Source organism: Engystomops pustulosus, chromosome 4 (assembly GCF_040894005.1).
Source record: "Engystomops pustulosus chromosome 4, aEngPut4.maternal, whole genome shotgun sequence".
Taxonomy (NCBI): Eukaryota; Metazoa; Chordata; class Amphibia; order Anura; family Leptodactylidae; genus Engystomops; species Engystomops pustulosus.
Genome location: NC_092414.1, coordinates 175,400,287 through 175,423,250, shown reverse-complemented (window position 1 = coordinate 175,423,250; position 22,964 = coordinate 175,400,287). Strand labels below are relative to the sequence as shown.

Here is a 22,964-nt window from a genome sequence, read left to right as displayed (position 1 = left end):
TCCTGTGACCCAACCCTCTCTCTATTTCTACTAAAATCACCCTGCACTGGTCGGCTCCGGGCATGAAGCCGATAGCTCAGTAAACCCCACCCCTTCATGGCTGTCTCCACAGATTCCCTATATTATATTAATAGGGAGCCGTTCAGGAGCCAGAAGAGCCGACTCTTTTCCGTGAACGGAGCCTAATGATCCAGCTCACTAAGAAGAGCCGGACTTCCCATCACTAATAGAGCTAGTACACATCCTTAAAACCCTGTGGTGTGCATGAGCCCATAAAGGGGACCTGTCATCAGGAAGGTTATTTTACATGATGACAGGTTCCAATAGCCTCTGCCATGTGGATTTAAACATGCTTTTGCTGTGCAGCTGAATAATTCCACAGATTTTTAAACATTACCTGGTTGTGTGTGGTGAGCTGTGGGGTGCTTCTTCTGGGTGTCTGATGCAGTTTTATACCATTTTGCAGCAGGGTTCTGAACCAGTCCACAGCAATAGATTGACATGTTGTGGATTTAAAATCCCCTGTGGAGAGCCATATAGCAGGAAGCCGCTCCTATGCACATTTACATGTATCCCCAGAGTGGAGCAGATATCTCTGCTGTGTACTCTAGCATGCACCTCCAAAGTGTATCAGGACACCTCGTCTCTGAACACCAACACACATCCCCAGGATGTAGCATCTAACCTCTGCTTTGTACACCTACATACACCCCCGTACCTCTGCTCTGTACACCTACATACACCCCCGCACCTCTGCTCAGTACACCTATATACACCCCCGGACATATGCTCTGTACACCTACATACACCCCCGGACCTCATACACCCCCGGACCTCTGCCAAGTACACCTACATACACCCCCGGACCTCTGCTCTGTACACCTACATACATCCCCGCACCTCTGCTCTATACACCTACATACACCCCCGCACCTCTGCTCAGTACACCTATATACACCCCCGGACATATGCTCTGTACACCTACATACACCCCCGGACCTCATACACCCCCGGACCTCTGCCAAGTACACCTACATACACCCCCGGACCTCTGCTCTGTACACCTACATACACCCCCGGACCTCATACACCCCCGGACCGCTGCTCTGTAGACCTACATACACCCCCGACCTCTGCTCTGTACACCTATATACACCCCCGCACCTTTGCTCAGTACACCTACATAAACCCCCGTACCTCTGCTCAGTACACCTACAAAAACCCAGCACCTCTGCTCTGTACGCCTACATACACCCCCGTACCTCTGCTCAGTACACCTACATACACCCCCGCACCTCTGCTCTGTACACCTACATACACCCCGGACCTCTGCTCTGTACATCCACATACACCCCCTGGGCCTTTGCTCTGTGCACCTACATACACCCTCTTACCTCTGCTCTGTACACCTACATACACCCCCGGACCTCTGGTCTGTACACCTACATACACCCCTGGACCTCTGTTCTGTACACCTATATACAACCCCGGACCTCTGTTCTGTACACCTATATACAACCCCGGACCTCTGCTCTGTACACCTACATATATGGGGCGCCGTTTGTTCACAGTGCATTTTGTGACACAGAATCCATTTTGTAAGCACAGAATAATTTTGTGTTCACAAAATATTCTGCTTGAAGACAAAATACATTACACTTGCACAAAACTACACATCTACTTTTAGTGAACACCAAATTTATTTTGTGCTTACATAATAAATTATGTGAACAAAAAAACAATTTTGTGTTTACAGAATAATTTTTTGTGACACAGAATTAAATTTTGTAGACACAAAACTTGTGCTGTGACACAGATTTTTTATTTTGTGGCACAGAATAATTTTTTTTTTTAACAAAATGACTTTTGTATTAGAGTCTTTTCAAAATTAAATTTCTGTACTACAAAATGCCATTCTGTGAGACAAAACTCTTATTCTGTACAACAAAATCTATTTCTGTGAGACAAAATACCATTCTGTTTGACAAAATGCCATTCTGTGTGATGGAATTCTACTTCTGTACTACAAAATACTATTCTGTGCGACAGAATTCTACTTCTGTACTACAAAATACTATTCTGTGCGACAGAATTCTACTTCTGTACTACAAAATACCATTCTGTGCAACAGAATTCTACCTCTGTACTACAAAATACCATTCTGTGCAACAGAATTCTACTTCTGTACTTCAAAATACCATTCTGTGCGACAGAATACTATTCTGTGCAGCATAATTCTACTTCTGTGCGACAGAATACTATTCTGTGTGTCAGAATTCTACTTCTGTACTACAAAATACTATTCTGTGCGACAGAATTCCACTTCTGTACCACAAAATACCATTCTGTGCGACAGAATTCTACTTCTGTACTACAAAATACTATTCTGTGTGACAGAATTCTACTTCTGTACTACAAAATACTATTCTGTGTGACAGAATTCCACTTTTGTACTACAAAATACCATTCTGTGTAACAGAATTCTACTTCTGTACTACAAAATACTATTCTGTGCGACAGAATTCTACTTCTGTACTACAAAATACCATTCTGTCCGACAAAATTCCTATTCTGTGAGAAATATCTGTCAGTCAAACAAACTAGCCAACCAATCAAATGCTTCCTTTATTCCCAGGTCCTGGAGACAGCAGTAAAGCCCCAGCTCTGCTGTCAGGCTGGAGGTTGTGAGGTCTCCCTGGTCTGCCCTGGTTGTGGTCTATAGATGGGGCAGGGACTGGATTGTGCTGATCTCCTGCACATTGTATATACACAGGAAAGTGTCTTCTCTGAGAAGTTATAGTACATTCTATTTCCTCATGGTGTAGAGGACCTTTGATGACGTCATCGCCATGTGACTTGTGTGGGAGGAGCAACTCTAGAGTTACACAGAAACCAAGGAGATCCCTGATAGAAGCTGCAGCCCTGAGGGATAGAAGGGAGTAATGGAGGGAGAGGAGGAGGTGGATAGCAGGGAGAGGAGGAGGTGGGGAGCAGGGAGAGGAGAAGGTGGGGAGCAGGGAGAGGAGAAGGTGGGGAGCAGGGAGAGGAGGAGGTTGGGTGCAGGGAGAGGAGGAGGTGGGATGCAGGGAGAGGAGGAGGGATGCAGGGAGAGGAGGAGGGATGCAGGGAGAGGAGGAGGTCCAATTTACTCTGGTCTGGTCGAAAGAGTCAGTGCAGTTCTTAGATGTACAAATTTTGCTAAAAAATGGTGAACTACAAACCGATTTATTTGTCAAACCAACAGACAAAAATAATCTACTTTATTTCAAGAGTAATCACCCCCAAAAAATGATGAGGTCATTACCCTATAGCCAATTCTTAAGGGCACGTCGGATCACCTCGAATGACTCTTTTCTTCAAAAAACTTTGATGAATTGTCCACTAAATTTAGGACAGGGGTTACCCCACATCCCTTATAGCCGAACACAGAAACAAAGTTCTGGGTATGGAGAGGAAGAATCTCCTACAACCCAAAACGAAACAAACCAAACAAAACCACATACCCTTTGTATCCACTTATACTGAAATAAGTGGTGACATAGGAAAGATTATCCATAAGAATTGTCATATCCTTGCTGATGCGTTTCCAACAATCTCAGAATTTAAAGTCCCACCCCTTCTATCTTACAGACGCACCCCGAGTCTGAGAGACAGGTTACTTAGGGCTGATGTGGGTACAAAAAAGAAAGAAAGGCAGACGTTTCTGGCCCCTCAAAAGAAAGGCAGCTTTCCCTGCAGGCAATGTGTAAACTGCACTATGATGCTAAAGGGAGAAAAATTCACACACCCAATAACTAACACCACGTATGGAATGAAGCACTATCTTACGTGTAATTCGGATCACGTCATTTATCTGTTGCAGTGCCCATGTAATCTATGGTATATTGGTGAGACAACCCTCGATTTCAAGACCCGGATTCATCAACATAGATACACTATTAGGGCTGGCAGAAAGGATCTCCCGGTTCCTAAACATTTTTCTGACTGCAGACATAGTGAGGGACAATTGAGGTTTCGCCTCATAGACAAAATCCTGCCCCTTAGGAGAGGAGGGGATAGGATGAAACTTTTGAAAAAAGGAGAATTAGAGTGGATCTATAAGTTAAGGAAACCTACCACTTGAAGTGGCAGGTATAAGGGGGAACTACCGAGCACCAGCTCAGGGTGAGCTGGTGCCGGATCTTAGTTTTGTTAGTGTTTTAAACCGCAGTATCGCAGTTTAAAACACTTTTTAAACTTTATGGCCGAAGCTGCTTCGGCGCAGGGAGGAACGCGCTCGGCGCACCATGCGCGCGACCGTGCCCGCGGCTCTCATTCACTTCCTATGTAGCCGCGTGCACGGGCGCCCGCATGGTGCACCGAGCCAGTACCTCCCTGCGCCGAAGCAGCTTCGGCCATAAAGTTTAAAAAGTGTTTTAAACCGCGATACTGCGGTTTAAAACACTAACAAAACTAAGCTCCGGCACCAGCTCACCCTGAGCTGGTGCTCGGTAGTTCCCCCTTATACCTGCCACTTAAAGTGGTAGGTTTCCTTTAAATACATTGAAATCCAATGGGTTAAACGTTGATTTCAAAATAAGCGGAATTTTTTGAAAACTGGTTTGCCTCTTTACTACTCCAATTCCTTGACAAAAATAATCTTCTGTGTCGGTTTTTGTGATTTTACATACGATACTAACCGTAATTTTCGTTTTTCTATAGATCACTTTCTCACGATCGCACTTTGTCACGTACACAATATTGCTGGACACCGTCTGTGGACTCCTCCTTTGGCTCCTCTGCTAAAAAATGTTTGTTATTTGCATAGTTTAATAAAAGGTTTATTTATGATAATTTTGGCTCCTGATTAACTCATGCCAAGGTTATTGGTGTTGCAGGTCCATATTGACCAAGATCACATATTGACTACTTATCTAGGTAGATGGAGACTGGACTGACTACCACTTGGACTGTGATTAGGATGTTGCAGCGTATATATTTAGCAATCTATATAATATACAGATTGGACGTTGCTACTTTATGTCTTTTTAGGTTTATACTGACCACTAGGGCTTTCCTTAGTTCACTAGTGGGGGAGAGCACACCGATAATTGCGGTTGGTGATGGGGACATCGCCACAGCTGATCGGGGTGCTTCTCCCTTTTTGCAGGGTGTGTGTTCTCCTTGAATACACCCCGTGTGAGTGTCCCACGTTATTTGTGACAGATTGGGGGTCATTTACTAAGGGCCCGATTCGCGTTTTTGCGATCGGATTGTGGCGCATCGGCGCCGGCATGCACGCGACGGAAATCGGGGGCGTGGCCGTGAAAAAACCTGACGGATTCGGAAAAACCGCCGCATTTAAAAAAAAAAGTGTCACTCGACACGTGCTTACCTTTATCCAGGATGGCTCGGTGAACTCCAGTGCATTCCGATGCTCTTCAGCGCAGCAGCTACACCTGGTGGACGTCTGAGGAACTGCCTTAGTGAATCCCGGCCGGATCCGAATCCACCGCAGAGAACGCGCCGCTGGATTGCGAATGGACCGGGTGAGTAAATCTGCCCCATTGACTTTTTTGGCTTTGTGCTGAGTTTATAGCCCATACTTTGTGGTTAGTTGCCTACCTACCTTTACTCGATACTCGATGTGTACCTTTGATATCTGTACTGCAATTCACCTCTATCTAAAAGGTCATATCTAGGCCATACTGCTTAAAGGGCACCTACCACCACAAATCTACCTATAAAGGTAGATCGGGTGGTAGGTGAATCAATGGGACGTGAGGATAGCCCTTTTAAGGGCTAATCCTCACGTCCCCGCACTGTTTTATAAACTTTTATTACTTATATATGTTAATTTACTTATGCGGCTACCGGGGCGTGGAGTAGCCGCATCTGAGGTTACACGAGGCGGCTACTCCACGCCCCGGTAGCCACATTACCCCTCCTACTCACCATGTTCGGCGCGCAGCTGCTCGTAGCTGCGCACCCTCGTCCGCCGATCCTGCCGTCTGCGCATGCGCAGAACAGCAGGCCCGCGCCTGCGCAGCCCCGGCTTCAGAGCAGTGACCGCGCAGGCGCGGGCCTGCTGTTCTGCGCATGCGCAGACGGCAGGATCGGCGGACGAGGGCGCGCAGCTACGAGCAGCTGCGCGCCGAACATGGTGAGTAGGAGGGGTAATGTGGCTACCGGGGCGTGGAGTAGCGCCACGTGTAACCTCAGATGCGGCTACTCCACGCCCCGGTAGCCGCATAAGTAAATTAACATATATAAGTAATAAAAGTTTATAAAACAGTGCGGGGACGTGAGGATTAGCCCTTAAAAGGGCTATCCTCACGTCCCATTGATTCACCTACCACCCGATCTACTTTTATAGGTAGATTTGTGGTGGTAGGTTTCCTTTAAAGAGAACCCGTCAGGCAAAATAACCCTCCTAAACTAAATATATTTTCATAAACTGCCATTAGAGAGCATTGGCTCTATCCCTTCATTGTCCCTCTACATACCTGTAAACCTAAGCAATGAGGTCCTAAAGCTGTATGCAAATGACCTGTGAAATGTCCAATGAGTCATTAGCATATTCAAGCTGTCCACCTTATTCATGAGTGGGAGGTACAGCCACACCCCCAGTGCTTGACTGACAGCCTGTGTAATGATGTGAGGCTGTATAATGAGGTGATGGCTGTTCCATGTGCTTGCTGGTGGCCACGCCCCCTGCAGCCTTTATGTGTGTGTGTGTATAGGAGAGATACAACAGCTCCAGGCAGCCATGTTACAGCAGAACATGTCAGGTACGTGTGTAGCTGATGCCTGTGTCTCACACTTGTGTATTAGGAGGATGCAGCATGTTAGCAGATGCAGCACACACACTAGCAATGCTTTACTATACATTACACACAGACCTGAGTAGGGGGAGGAGAGGGGAGGGGTAACAGGGGTGACACCATTGCCGCTGACCATGTGACCAGCCTCATTTACATAATAAAGAAAAGATGATTTTATAATGATTAATGTATGAGTTTACTAGATAAAGGCTGGGATGGGATCCTTGTGAGCTGCTCCAACAGGTAGAGGCAACAGAAATAGTGACAGAGACCTGATGATTTTTAGCTGCTAGACTCCTGTTTACATGTTTATATATTTAGAGACATGTGTCACATTTTTATCGTAAACGGAGGTTTACAGAAATGAACCTCCCTTACTTTAAATGACGGTCCCAGACGTTCAGACCTATGGAGCGCATGCGCCACAATCTCCTATGCCCATCCACATTATCCTTACTTAAGAAGGCGGCATCTGTAGCGAGTTGTACTCATGCGCATGCGTGACATGCGCAATAGAGGATCTGTACGCCACTACCTCTTACCGACATGCGCACTAGCGTCTGTAGGACGCGGCAAGCTTTTTGTCTATGAACAACATGGCCAGGAGGAGGTTCCCTTACAGGTGACTTATTACACTATAATCTATGTAAATTATGTCTGTATGGTAATCGATCACTTGATCACATATGGCTGTACACTTTATATAATGTTAAAGGGATACACTACTTATTAAAATTGTGTTTATGTGAAAGATAATGTTAAATTCTACTTTATGGTATATGTATGCAATGTTTACCCTGGATATGATGTCACAACTCTAAGAGTATATATATCTGTATGCACTTGGCTCAAGCCGAAACGTTGCTTGAGGTGGAATAAACACTGAATTGTTTCACTATCTTGGAGTGCTGGCTTTTCTTATGTTTGGATCTGTATGTAATGATCTCACATATTGTTATATTTTGCGTGTGACCTATGAGAGTATAATCTCCTGGCCGTCCATTATAAGCATATTACACATTATTACTGCCAGTCCTGCTATTCATAAGTCACATGAAGGTTTTACTGTTTCTCATTCACACCTATTACCTCATAAATTACTCTATATATAATGTGAGGTAATTATATCATGACCCATCATTACATGTGAGGAGTCATTTATATCATTGTCCTGGTGACTGATGAAAGACGTGGAGGCTGGAGCCAATGTTATGGTCTCAGGCCTATGATGGTCTATGGAGCCATTGCCATGGTCTTGGCCTGTAACATTGTATGGAGCTATTCTAATGGCCCCGGCCTATCACGGTGTATGGAGCCATTGCTATGGCCCCGGCCTATGACAGTGTATGGAGCCATTGTTATGGTCTTGGCCTGTGACACTGTATGGAGCCATTGTTATGGCCTAGCTTATCACTGTGTATGAAGACATTGTTATGGTCTCGGCCTATGACTTTGTATTGAACCATTTTTTTGCTCTTGGCCTATGACGGAGTATGAAGCCATTCTTTTGGTCTCGGCCTATGACAGTGCATGGAGTCATTGTTTTGTTCCCAGCCTATGACAGTGTATGGAGCCATTGTAATGGTCCCGGCCTATGACATTGTATGGAGCCATTGTTAAGGCCTAGCCTATCACGGTGTATGGAGCCATTGTTATGGTCTCGGCCTATGACTGTGTATGGAGCCGTTGTTATGGTCTCGGCCTATGACAATGTATAGAGCTATTGTTATGGTCTCGGCCTATTAGAGTGTATGAAGTCATTGTTATGATCTTGACCTACAACGGAGTATGGAGCCATTGTTATGGTCTTGGCCTATGACATTGTATAGAGCCATTGTTATGGTCTATGATGCCATTGTTATGGTCTCAGCCTTTGACGGTTTATGGAGCCATTGTTATGGTCCTGGCCGATGACGGTGTATGGAGTCATGTGTCTATTACACTTGGATATCTAGCTGATACATCAGAGTCAAGGCATAGGAGGCGACAAAATGTCACTTGCCACCGGCTTATGTCTAGGATGGATTTTCCTCCTGGAAATGGGTTCGGTCAGGAATTTTTATTGATGGCCTATTTTCAGTAGTTGATTGTTGGAGCAATGACACACAACACCCATATGATCAACTGTTTGATGCCCCATATACATAAGGTCTAGGAGCTGGAAGCAGCTGGCTCCTTGTCCCTTTAGTATTCAGAAATCTCTACTGGAGACGTGGCTCTTAATGAAAATGTATGCTAGCCGTGGCTGAAGCTACATGGGCAAGGAGTCAACTGCTTCTAGCTCTATGTCCTTGTGGTTGTCCAGATGACCACAGATGTCTAGTGCCAACTCTTCAACTATTGATGGTCGATCCTTGGGAGCCCCTTTGTACCAATCTATTTGTAAAAGACTGAAGGCACAGTAAATGGTAGTGTTACGTTGTGGATGTATTCTTACATTTCCAGGAGGAATCACGTGGACAGATTTCTAAGAAAAATTATTTTATGGCGTTATAATGACACACATCACACAACCTAATATACATAACTTTCTATAGAGCTACACATGTGTGTTAGAGCTCATACATGGTGGTTATGACACCAAGCATGGAAAGAGTTGTGGGACCTCAGTTCTGGCGATGAGTCTTCCTAATACATTGGGACACAACGCAATATGATATTTAAGGCATGTTCATGTTTATGATAAATAAATATCCTGTTTTCTTTAGGGAAACGTTTAAGGGGTGCCCAGCACTTACATTTCTTTTAATTCATTTTCCATATGTAAACATTTCTTCTGCTTGGATGTTATTAAAAAAAATGTTCCTGTGTGAAGATAATTTCTCATAAATGTTGCCATCTTGTCCCTTAGAAACGAGATAGCTTCCTTGGATACGACCACCTCACACTTTGGCAGCGGTGGCCAGACATGCGCTACTGAGCCCTGCCTAACCACCTGGATTCAGCGATCATTACCACAGGACGTCTGAAGGATATGCAGTAACTGCCGTACATTTCATGTACAAAAACTTTTTGTTACTTTGTGAAATCACTCCAGCAGAGGTGGCTGTATCCAAGGACACAGACTAGTTTCTAAGGGACCATATGGCAACATTTATGAGAGATTATCTTCACACCGTTTTTTTTAATAAGATCTAATTGAAGAAATGTATATATATGGCAGATTAATAAAATTGAATGTAAATGCCAAGATGAGTATACCCCTTTAAGTTTCTGGCAGATCTGTCTGAAAGCTGACATCATGAATCTATATTTGGAGACTTCAGAGATGTAGGTTGGCCCTTCCATGGCAATATCTATAGATGGGCCTTTAGCTTCACTGCCAACGACTCCTTGTCTAATGATGATATTAAGTAGAATCTACAGCTTGATCCATGTAAGGCTACATACATGTAATGGGCTATCACCAGGGGATGTTTTGGGTTCGTTGGAGATGGGAGGGGTGAGTCCTCCATAGAGAGGAGGCTACCCAGCTCAGTCACAGTGCCGTGAGAGATGATATACTCAACACACCATGACCTGGAGTAATAGACCTCAATGGTGGGCGATATCTGGCCCCAAATTGGGCATCCAGATCATGACCACTGCACGTGTGCATTAGGCCTAATAGGAACTATGGGACCCTCTAAGAGCAATATGGGGGTAGCTGTAATAATTCTTGAATAAAATATTAGCCCAAAAATTGCTGCTTTGCTGATCGCCTGATTGGATACAGCTGATCACTGGAGGTTTATATGTATGTGTATAGGAATGATGACGTCTCCTCTTCTCCCCCCTCCCTCACATTACGGTATTATATCTATTACAGATCTGACGGATATTTTGGCCATTAGTCACAGAGATGTCAGGACGTCACAGGTGTGAGGAGGACATGACAGGTCTGTATGGGAAATCCTACACCCATAATCCAGTGAACGTCGCCTGGTGATAATATGGATCTTACATATGATATAATATAGATGGAGGTTTCACAATCTTTTTTTCAACCAAGAAAGATTCTCTATTAGTCATTTAGATGCCGACATTTAGGATCACTATAAGGATTACATCTGAGCTTGTGACTTCTCATATAGTGGAAAACCTAAATACCATTGGTGACTGCAGAGAAGGAACTTAAAGCTGCCAGGTCCCAGTAAGAAATCTATAATGTACAGGTCTTCATAAGGAAAAGAAACTGTATATAAACCCCCTAAGGCTCATTGGCCTTAAAGGAAATCTACCATCTCAATCAAGCATGAAACCAGGGGCTCTTATTCTTAGATCCAGGCTCCGTGACCGTGGTAATCTTCTTATATTTGTTATCTATGGCCTCCTTCCTTCTAAATTCAACTTTTACAATTATGCTAATCTGGGGAGGAGACTGGGTAACGGTCTGTGAAGTTACAGCATAGAGCAGTGATGGCGAACCTTTTGGAGACAGAGTGCCCAAGCTACAACCAAAACCCACTTATATGTCGCGAAGTGCCAACATGACAATTTAAGCAGTAACTTATTGATCCCTGCTGTATCACAGGTTTTAATCGTATTGGCGTCCTGAGTTCACCAATACAATAGAAAGATGATGGAGAAATTTGGACTGTAGCTTCCCTAAAGGGTCCCCTGAAGAGGAAGAATCAGGTAACCCAGAGTAGGAGCTCCAATGATAATCCATCTCTATCCACACCTTCTTGCTCCTCCAGTAGTCCTGGCAGCCAAGGATGTTGCTTGAAAATAGCACTGAGCTTGGCACATCCTGGGCTGTATTGGATCACAGGAGAAAGCCTTGAGTCCTATCTGGCAAATTGGGATGAAGGCCTGGGTGCCCACAGAAAGGGCTCTGAGTGCCACCTCTGGCACCCGTGCCATAGGTTCGCCACCACTGGCATAGAGGGACACTGGTAATACCCCCCCAGATCGCCTCTGGCTCATCAGCAGAATTATAAAGGTTGATTTTAGAAGGAAGTAGTCTATGGATAACACGTATGTGTATGAGTAATTGATCCTAATTTATCAGGATGGAATTTGATGGCAGATTTAATATTAGGATCTCACTAATTAATTCAGTTTTTCTATGAATTGAACCAAAAAGTCCTAAAATCTCTTGTGAAACAAATTTGCATCAAAAACTGCAATTCCTTTCGCCACATGTCAAATATGAACAGCAACTAGACAAGTGGACGGGGTTTAAAAAAAAAAAAAACAGAAGAATTTATTTTATAGTAAAATGGCGCCAATTTTAATGTAACAAATCAACAATTCAGTTATCAAAATTTAGCACATTTTATAACTGAATTTTTTCCCATGTTCGTGGCTGTCTCTCCTTGTCAGAGCTGGTGAATGTGAAGCTGAGATCTTACTATACATAGAGTCTCCCAGTGATATCTATCAATATAGCCATGTATTATAACTGTTGCAGCCAATCACAGCTCAGCTTTCATTTATACAGAGCAGCTAATAAATTAAAGCAGCGCTGTGATTGGTTAATATGGGTAACACTACTTTACTACAATCAGCTCATGTATAATTCCCTTATGTTTAACAATGGGACATAGTTTTGGCATATGTTGGGCTAATTTGGACCTATGGATGTATATGGCAGGTATGAGGTCACCACCTGGACACTATTATACAAATGTCTTTGGGGTTTAGGCAGAAATATTTTTGGATGTCCTATCAGAAGTTGATATACTGATATGAGTAACTCCCAGAATAGAAGAGAGTCAAAAGGGTTACATTTGCCATATTTAATATACATTTATCATGTCTCCATCATTTATTATACAAGATGGTCCCTGTACTGGGTTGCCATGGAATCAGAATCCTCCCCATTCCCCGTTCTAAACATGATGTCATACCCGCTGTGATGTCATCACTGCTATATAACTCCCGCTCTGTACCCATAATTCTCTGAGGGTTGTATAGTAGAGTGGAGAGTGAAGAGGAGATTTTGTTGCTGTTTTACTGACGAATGATGGAAAGATTTTTTGTAAGTAGACTTTATTTACTGACGGATATCAGGATTACATCAGGAAATAGACGGTCCGATTATAATGTAGATAAGGGGAATCCTGGGCGGTGTCGTACCGGGGCTCCTTAGGTCCACCAGATAACATTATTTTGGAGGACCCTCTTCACATTCAACCAAAAAAAAGACCCTTCCAGCTTCCAAATTTAGTTATCTTCTGCTGTATCTTTGTAATGCAGTACTGTATAAGGTTGGAGCCTCCGATCCTCTGGTGGGACAGTCCGACACGGATCCTGGGGAATATCTGCTCTCATTTTTTGGTTTCTGTTCTACATTTGGGACATTATTGATAGCAATGTGTGTCCAGAGGAGCAGAAAGAAGATTTACCCCCAGACCCATGTCCCTAGAGCACATATTATAAAACATGGTGACATCATATCCAGGTCCTGATGTTCCCTCCACCCATTCCTGGTTATACTGAGGTCCTAAATCTGTCATTAGGGTGACATTGAGGTGTCTGGGAGGGTGAGGGGAAGATCTAAACCCTGTATCTACTGTGCACTAGTTATAATATGTCACCCCCAGACTCATTCTTACACTCCTCTTGCTGATAACAGTTTAAAATTATAAACTTTATGTGAAGAAATTGCAAAAATTGTATAATTTACTCCAAAAGAAAGATGGCGGATGTGTGTACTGGTTACCATAGCAATAGAATCTTTCTCCATTTACCCAGGTTCTGGCGTGATGTCATCACTATCACTGCTGTATACAGCCTGGTATTACCCATTAATGCTCTGAGAGATAGACTATGTGATATTGAAGATGTTCTAGAGCCGTCTGCTACATCTTTACTCATTTATGGTTATATTAATGTCTCGTTCCACCAATGTCCTCCTATACTCCACTAGTGGTCTCCACCATCTCCACTCCTGAAGGTCTATGGTTACTTTGCATGATTCCTTCTGGAGACGTCTCCATCAGGTGGAACCACAAATAATTTCACTGACCCGAAATTCTGTTCTTCTCTCTCCCCTATAGGATAAACTTACTGGGCGCACCCGTGTTCAAGTTCTGTCCCGCAGGGCACTGGAGCCGGAGGCTAAGCGCACATGGATCAAATCCTACAACGACGGGGTAAATAATTCTAGAGACGTCATCAGCCATCACCACATTATACATAACATGTGATATTGGGGTTATCTGGGGTTCACCTCCTCCATGCAATCTTATCAATAAGATGTCATTGATCTGAAAGTAATGTTTCTATTTCTATGTCCCACAGCCAGGTCCTTCTCCTGCCTTGTATAATATGGCCGCTGCTGCACAGGATGGACCAGGAGACCTGATGCCGGAGTCACCAGAGCCCTGCTGGATTGTCAGATTGGTAAGGAGGCCATTACTATATAGTCATGGACTCACCATGTCCCATAACTGCTGCTGATGTTATTGATGATGATGATGGAGGTGATGATGAATTGAGGGAAAATGATTCGAATTTGACAATTAATGGGGCAGATTTATCAAGTGTCTGAAAGTCAGAATATTTCCAATTGCCCATGGCAACCAATCACAGCTCCCCTTTAAAATATTCATGAGCACTAGTGAAATGAAAGCTGAGCTGTGATTGGTTGCCATGGGCAACTGGAAATATTCTGACTTTCAGACTGCTTGATAAATCTGCCCCAATATGTATTGACAGGAGAATTTCCTACCACTGGATCCGCCTCCTGAGTGTAGTACAGGCAAAAAGCCGCTAGACTTGGACTGCATCATCACGATAATGTCTCTTCTCCTCTATGATCCACACATGACTTATGGACAATGGGGCAGATTTACTAATATTCTCTAAAAGAAAGTGCAAGATAAACTAGAGCGTGTTATCAAGTACATGATTTACAAATTTAGATGTAATGGTTACATCTGGTGTCCGCTGTACGTTTCTTAGGTCCAAGCACGGTGACTGTGGTAATCTTCTTATATTTGTTATATATGGCCTCCTTCCTTCTAAATTCAACTTTTAAAATTATTCCAATGAGCCTATAGAACTCTTGGAGTTGTTACCAGAGACTCTCTGTGATGCAGCTTCACAGACTATTACACTGTCTTCCTCCTTCTCCCCCAGCACTTCCCTCCTGGGGAGGAGACTGAGTAACGGTCTGTGAAGTTACAGCACAGAGGGACACTGGTAATACCCCCCCAGATCGCCTCTGGCTCATCAGCAGAATTATAAAGGTTGATTTTAGAAGGAAGGAGTCTATGGATAACACGTATGTGTATGAGTAATTGAACCTGGTTTATCAGGATGGAATTTGATGGCAGATTTAATATTAGGATCTCACTAATTAATTCTGTTTTTCTATAAATTGAACCAAAAAGTCCTAAAATCTCATATGTCACAAATTAGCATCAAAAGCTGCAACTCCTTTCACCACATGTCAAATATGAACAGCAACTAGACAAGTGGACGGGGTCTTAAAAAAAAATAAGAACAGTAGAATTTATTGTATAGTAAAATGGCGCCAATTTTTGTAAGAAATCAACAATTCAGTTATCAAAATTTAGCACATTTTTTTACTTCATTTTTTCCCATGTTCACCGCTGTCTCTCCTTGTCAGAGCTGGTGAATGTGAAGCTGAGATCTTACTATACATAAAGTCTCTTGGTGATATCTATCTATATAGCCATGTATTATAACTGTTGCAGCCAATCACAGCTCAGCTTTCATTCATATCAAGCAGCTAATAAAATGAAAGCAGGGCTGTGATTGGTTAATATGGGTAACACTACTTTACTACAAACAGCTCATGTATAACTCCCTTATGTTTAACAATGGGACATAGTTTGGCATATGTCAGGCTAACTTGGACCTATGGATGTATATGGCAGGTATGAGGTCACCACCTGGACACTATTATGCAAATGTCTTTACTATAGGCCGAAATATTTTTGGCTGTCCTATCAGAAGTTGATATACTGATATACAGTATGAGTAACTCCCGGAATAGAAGAGAGTGGCGGATGTGCGTACTGGTTACCATAGCAATAGAATCTTTCTCCATTTACCCAGGTTCTAGCATAATGCTCTGAGAGATAGACTATGTGATATTGAAGATGTTCTAGAGTCGTCTACTACATCTTTACTCATTTCTGGTTATATTAATGTCTCTTTCCACCAATGTCCTCCTATACTCCACTAGTGGTCTCCACCATCTCGGCTCCTGAAGGTCTATGGTTACTTTGCATGATTCCTTCTGGAGACGTCTCCATCGTGTGGAACCACAAATAATTTCACTGACCCGAAATTCTGTTCTTCTCTCTCCCCTATAGGATAATCTTACTGGGCGCACCCATGTCCAAGTTTTGTCCCGCAGGGCACTGGAGCCGGATGCTAATTGCACATGGATTAAATCCTACAAGAACGGGGTAAATAATTCTAGAGACGTCATCAGCCATCACCACATTATACATAACAAGTGATATTGGGGTTATGTGGGGTTCATCTCCTCCATGAAATCTTATCAATAAGATATCATTGATCTGAAAGTAATGTTTCTATTTTTATGTCCCACAGCTAGGTCCTTCTCCAGCCTTCTATAATTTGGCTGCTGCTGCACAGGATGGACCAGAAGACCTGATGCCGGAGTCACCTGAGCCCTGCTGGATTGTTAGATCGGTAAGGAGGCCATTACTATAGTCATGGACTCACCATGTCCCATAACTGCTGCTGATGCTATTGATGATGATGTTAGAGGTCATGATGAATTGAAGGAAAATGATTCGAATTTGACGATTAATATGTATTAAGATTAGCGAGAAGTGCATCATCACGGTAATGTCTCTTCTCCTCTATGATCCACACACAACTTATAGACAATGGGGCAGATTTACTAATATTCTCTAAAAGAAAGTGCAAGATAAACTAGAGCGTGTTATCAAGTACATGATTTACAAATTTAGTGTGTGGTGTCCGCTGTATGTACAATTTTTGGTGCTTTCCCATAGTAAATCTGGACCCATGTTTATAGTTGAATGGAGGATTCATTTGCTTTCTATCACTCTAAATTTCTGTGTATCCAAATTCTCAACAGGATGAACCAGAAACCTCTGGGGAGAAAAGAAGAGCATCTGGATCAAGATGGAGAAAAAGACTGAGGAGCATCTTCTGCATGGTGAGGAGATCTCAGTCTAGGACATGTATCTCAGCCTGGTGATACATGTCGTGTATCTCAGGATCTCATTCACAAGTGACTGGACTCATGATACACACATCATCATCAGCTTTCTCTTATCTTTCCTCTGTAGAGCCGGGAATCAGTGATGGTGACTCCTTTCACGCCAGCTGTCAGAAGACCGAGCACCAAGGACTTTGGATGCCAAGTCACCGAAGAAGAGCTCAGCCTTGGACCAAAAGTCACCATGATCCAGGTGAAACCCATGGGCCATTCCTATATGGTTGACGCTTCAACCCAGGTCGATGAGGCTGAGATAAGTAGGTAGGTGGAACGCACATCAGTACATTGTGACAAGGACAACATCAAGGAGATCTGAGATTCTGCAGATCGGAGTCTTCAGAACTGGTCCAGTGACTTTGCTAATTATTTAATTTACTTCTCTTGTCCCGATATCACACACTATTTTACTATTACACGTCTACAGCTAAGTTGATGCTACTGCTGTTTTCCTCTTAGTCTGGAAAAGTGCATTATGGGACCTCAAAAAATATATTTATAACATACACTGACTGATTTTTGGCTTTTGCGTTGGATTATATGACCTAATGTGAGACTTTACAATGAAGATAATCCAGAGATTTTTTTGCAGCTTTCATTCATGAAGGTTCTGACTTCTCTGCACTTTGCCCCAACGATAAGAAGTTCTTATTGAATTTAGACCAAGACGACCTGTAACCTACCGAACCTGTAAGTCCTGACTATACTCTGCCACATAGATGAATCACTTCTCTACCAGTGAACAATGTCCACAAGGGTACATTCACACAGTGGCATGCCCGCCGTGTGCTGGAGAGGAGGTGGAGGCGGCCCCTCCTCCCTCCATAGCGGCGCACGGCCGCACACACGCCAAAAGATAGAGCATGCTCTATCTTTTTGCGGTGTGCGGGCCGGATCGGTGCCACACATGTGTGGCACCGTATCTGCGCCGCGCCGCTATTGCCGTCTGTGGGGACATACATGCGGACACAAATTTGCGGCCACATGTACGTCCCCGCAGACGGCCATGTGAATGTGCCCTAAGATATTACCATCTAGGCCGATGTCCATGTGGCATCATCACTGCTACGGACATTTAGATATGGATCATTCCAGGATGAAGACATGTAGCAGCCACTTGATGAGGAATGTATGAATTGATATATCTTTGTTCTTTCATTAGGCCAATAGACGTGTCCTCCCGCCCCTGGTGTCAGAGATGGACGTCTTTTAAAAGAAGATAATTTGGTTTCATCACAGTCTGAATGAGTGACACTTGCTGATACTCTTTGGCTTATTTTATCTTTGGATTTGAGGCTTGAGATTTTACCTTGCACATACATGGCACCATGATACCAGCTATGGGCATCACTTGCCATTTCCTGATCTCCAGATGTTGGCACAAAGAGTCCTTAGATTTATATTTCACTGCCAATAAATGTGCCGATTATATGAAGTGTTTCTATTTTGTAAAAAAAACTGAAAGGGCTTGTTCCACCACATACCCCATCCATATTCCACCGCTTAGTGGACACATATAAGTTGGTGGGCGACCCCTGTGGTGTTATTTACTTCAATGGGGCTGCCTGGGCCACAGTCTTTGGCAGCTCTATAGAAGTGATGGGATGGCAGTCATAAATACTGGCATGAAGGGGTATAGACAGGGGATTGGTATCTGTGGTGGTAGGGAAATATCATAAACGAAGGTCACAATATACATATCAACCCTTAGGCCTGATGGACACGAACGCACAAACTGCGGCACTCAGGGCCCTGTAGCCTTCCATTGGGCACATTCACGCTGCGGTCAGTCATTTCCTATTGACCCGTCCTGTGTGAGGGTGATCGTGGTCATGTGCATGATTCCTTAATCTACAGCATCTCTTAGATTTATCTTGGACTATGAAGAAGAATTTCAGTTCTGTTATTGTGGTCTCTCTCCATCTTTATGCATAACCGGAGATGTAGAGGTAGTGGGCCTTGGGTTCTGGAACTATAGTGTGAAAACTCAAAAACCACCTTACATGTAAATCTATAATGCACTGAGGTCACTATATATCCTACAAGACTTTCTGGACAGACATGGACTTTCTCCTCTACACTTGGGTTTTGGGAGAAGCACATTATGGAGATATACATGTTCTTTGTATTACATGTATCATGGAAGTCAGAACCAGTCTTTCCGACTGTAGACCCGTCACACATTCATCACGGTATCTGCTCCTTATCCTCAGCCCCAGGCCAGACTGAAGAAGTAAATTACCTAGACTTCATACAGACTTGTCAGCAGAGCGCGGAGTATACAGATTTATAGTATGTTGTGATATCAGGTTTTATATCTCATGACATGAGAGCAATTTGCTGTGTGTGTGTAGATTACTTATAGGACATGAGGGATTACATGGAGTAATAAAGATGGTGCCCTAACAATGGAAAAGTTACTAAACTAAGATCCTCTCACTGGTCTATCACTCACTGATGTGCATACCGCCTGCTACAGGGATTGGTGTGTTACTACTATTATTTGATGAGAGGAACATTATAGGCACATGGAGGGCATTAGAGGATCATCATAGTATGTGGGCAATAGTGGAGTAACAAAACCTCAGCAGGCAACAATGTGAACTTTGGATCGAACCCCCCCCCCCATATACTTAAACTTGCTCTGCCAGCCCCGTCATGCACATCACACTTGATACTACACATTTTAGCTGCACAGACATATGCACATAATACTATACTCATATATCATAAATACTATGAGGAAACCACAAAAAAGTTCACGGGGTGAAACTGGTCAGAAAAGGGCCATAACCAGTCACCACCAAGGAGACTAAACACCTAGTGACTTCATACACAAAGCCGATAAATCAGAATAAAAATATACAATAAAACATGGTAAACTTTATTACTGATAATCAATGTTACATAAAATACAATAAAACTGCAGGCAGTGTAAAGGGACAGACAGGCAAAAAAGAGTACACACAGTTCAATCAAGGTAACAATAGACATTAAGTATTCCCAGGTAAGTATGGCTACGGAAAGTAAATGGTGGACACAGATAACACCACCCACACCTAAATCCGCAGTAAAATAACATAAATCCAAAGTGGAAGGTTTTGGGAAAACAAATATGCAATACAGACCAAGAGCGTGTGTACCACCCCGACACGTGTTTCGCATGATAGACTTCTTCTGGGGGGAGTGATTAATCAAACCGTTGGCATTTCGTCTCTATCGAGACATTTTAGAGAACAACATGTGGGCAGCACTGCAGGTTTCCAGTGGAGAGGAATTGAGAAAGTGTACAGATCCCCAAGAGGTGGGGATTTCAAACTCAAAATCCTGAACAGGGAAACTTATTGGATTGTTACCCAAGGTCAGTGATGGCAAACCTTTTAAACACTGAGTGCCCAAACTACAACCAAAACCCACGTATTTTTCGCAAAGTGCCAATGCGACAATTTAATCAGTAACTTATTACTCCCTGCTCTTTCACGGGTTTAAATTGTGTAGGCACCTGAGGACACCAATACAGTGGAAAGAAGGAGAAGAATTTTGGATTATCATTGTAGCTTCCTTCTGGTGTCCTGGGCTGCCTGGGACTGCAAGAGGACTTGTGTCCTGTCTGGCAAACTCTACCCTGGGGTGATGGCAAGGGTGCCCATATAGAGGGCTCTGAGTGCCACCTCTGGCACCCGTGCCATAGGTTCGCCATCACTGATCTAGGGTTAATGTACCCTAGAGGGTCTAAAAAATAGTGGAAAAAAAAAGAAAAAAAAAGTTTAAAAAATAAAAAAAATTAATAAAATATTAAAAATTCAAATCACCCCCCTTTCCCTAGAACGGATATAAAACATAATAAACAGTAAAAATCACAAACATATTAGGTATCGCCGCGTCCCAAAATGCCCGATCTATCAAAATATAAAAACGGTTACGTGCGGCGGTGACCTCCGAGGCGGGAAATGGCGCCCAAATGTCCGAAATGCGACTTTTACACCTTTTTACATAACATAAAAAATTAAATAAAAAATGATCAAAATGTCGCACAGACCTCAAAATGGTAGCATTGAAAACGTCGCCTCATTTCGCAAAAAATGACCCCTCACACATCTCCGTGCGCCAAAGTATGAAAAAGTTATTAGCGTCAGAAGATGGCAAAATTTTTTTTTCTATTTTGTACACATTCGTTTAATTTTTGAAAATGTATTAAAACACAATAAAACCTATATAAATTTGGTATCACCGTGATCGCACCGAACCAAAGAATAAAGTAGGCGTGTTATTTGGAGCAAAGAGTGAAAGTCGTAAAAACTGAGCCCACAAGAACGTGCGTTTTTTTTTCAATTTTTCCACATTTGGAATTTTTTTTCAGCTTCGCAGTACACGGCATGTTAAAATAAATAACATTACAGGAAAGTAAAATTTGTTATGCACAAAATAAGCCCTCACACAGGTCTGTACACGGAAAAATGAAAAAGTTATGGATTTTTGAAGTTGGAGAGCGAGAAATGAGCCGAAAAACCCTGCGTCCTTAAGGGGTTAAAGATCTGTCTGAGAGCCAGATGCAGCCAACAGAAGAGCCATATTTGGCTCCCGAGCCATAGGTTTCCTACCCCTGCCATATATGGACAGATGGTGATCTGAACCTGATGACGTGGTCCCTGCTCTGCGCTAACCCGACACATCTCTTAAAAGGATTCCCTGCCCAATGTCTGTAGAAGTCATTCAGTATCGCAGGTTCTGGCTTTGAAAGTATTTACTAGGCGGGACAACCCCAGCCAGTGCGGGACCTGAAGGGAATATCCGGGACAATCTCCCAGCTGCCCGTGACCACGGGGCAGAGGTAAAAAAACGGCACTGTCCCGGCCAATCTGGGACAGTTGGGAGCTGTCAGGGCCGGATTATAGGCGGGGCTCCCGGGGCTCGAGCCCCGGGGCCCCCACCATCTTGCCCCCCCAGGGGGCCCCCACCAGATCGCGCCCCATGGCCCTGACTCCTGAGCCGCCACCTTCCTGAGCCGTCCGCCGGACCCCGGCACAGGTGACCGCCTCCCCGCATATCCCCCTGCATGGCCGAGCCGTCCGCCCCCCGGCAAAGGTTCCCGCCTCCCTGCCCGCCCATCCCGCTGCATGGCTAAACTTCCCCGCCCGCTCGTAACCCCGCTCGCGCTACCTCCTCCCCTGCCCGAACAAGCGGCCGTCCTCCGCTCTCTCCACCACCCCACCCCCCGCCCTATCAAACGGCCGTCCTCAGCTTCACAACCCCGCCTGAAAAGCGGCCATCTCCGCTCCCCAACCCCCCACCGGCGGAACAATCGCCCGTCCTCCGCTCAACCCCCTCCTCCCCCGCCCAAACAAGCGGCCGTCCTCCGCTGCCCCCCCCTCCCCACACTGGTGGAACAAGCGGCTCTCCTCCGCTCCAACCCCCCCCCCCCGGAACTAGCGGGCGTCCTACGCTCGTCCTCCCCGCCGGAACAGGTGTCCGTCCTCCGTTCAGCACAGCGCCCACCGCGCCCCCCCGCCGCCGCCGCAAGAAGCGTCAATCCTCTGCTCCTCCCGCCTCCCCCCCCCCGGCGGAGCAAGCGGCCGTCCTCCGCCCCTAACGCCCCGCCCCCCGCTGGAACAACCGCCGTCCTCCGCCCCCCCCCCCCCCCCCGAAACAAGCGGCCGTCCTCCGCTCCTAACGCCCCCCCCCCCCCGCCGGAACAAGCGCCGTCCTCCGTCCCCCCTGCTCTCCCCGGCCTAACCGGTGATTCCCCCCCCCCTCCCGTCCAAACCAGCAACCGACCGACCCCACGCCGAACAAGATCCACCCCGAACACCCGCCTGACGCGACTGTTGGTCATCCAAAAAGGGTAAGTATACACTACATATGAATTTATCTGTGTGCATATATGATGTATATTCTATGTATATACAGTGTATGTACAGTGTATATACTGTGTGTATATATGCATCTACTGTCTATATATTTATATACTGTTTATATATGCATTT

The 22,964-nt window shown here is 44.4% G+C and overlaps 1 protein-coding gene across 1 annotated transcript; it reads left to right on the top strand.

Moving 5' to 3' along the window:
• Nucleotides 1–12,700: 12,700 nt before the first annotated feature.
• Nucleotides 12,701–18,411, top strand: LOC140125707 (uncharacterized). Its single transcript, XM_072144558.1, has 9 exons — nt 12,701–12,768; nt 13,790–13,885; nt 14,034–14,135; nt 16,079–16,174; nt 16,323–16,424; nt 16,840–16,920; nt 17,054–17,244; nt 17,573–17,670; nt 18,143–18,411. Exons 1-8 carry the CDS (start codon nt 12,751–12,753, stop codon nt 17,583–17,585), a joined length of 699 nt encoding a protein of 232 aa, XP_072000659.1. The 5' UTR covers nt 12,701–12,750; the 3' UTR covers nt 17,586–17,670; nt 18,143–18,411.
• The last annotated feature ends 4,553 nt before the right edge of the window (nt 18,412–22,964 follow it).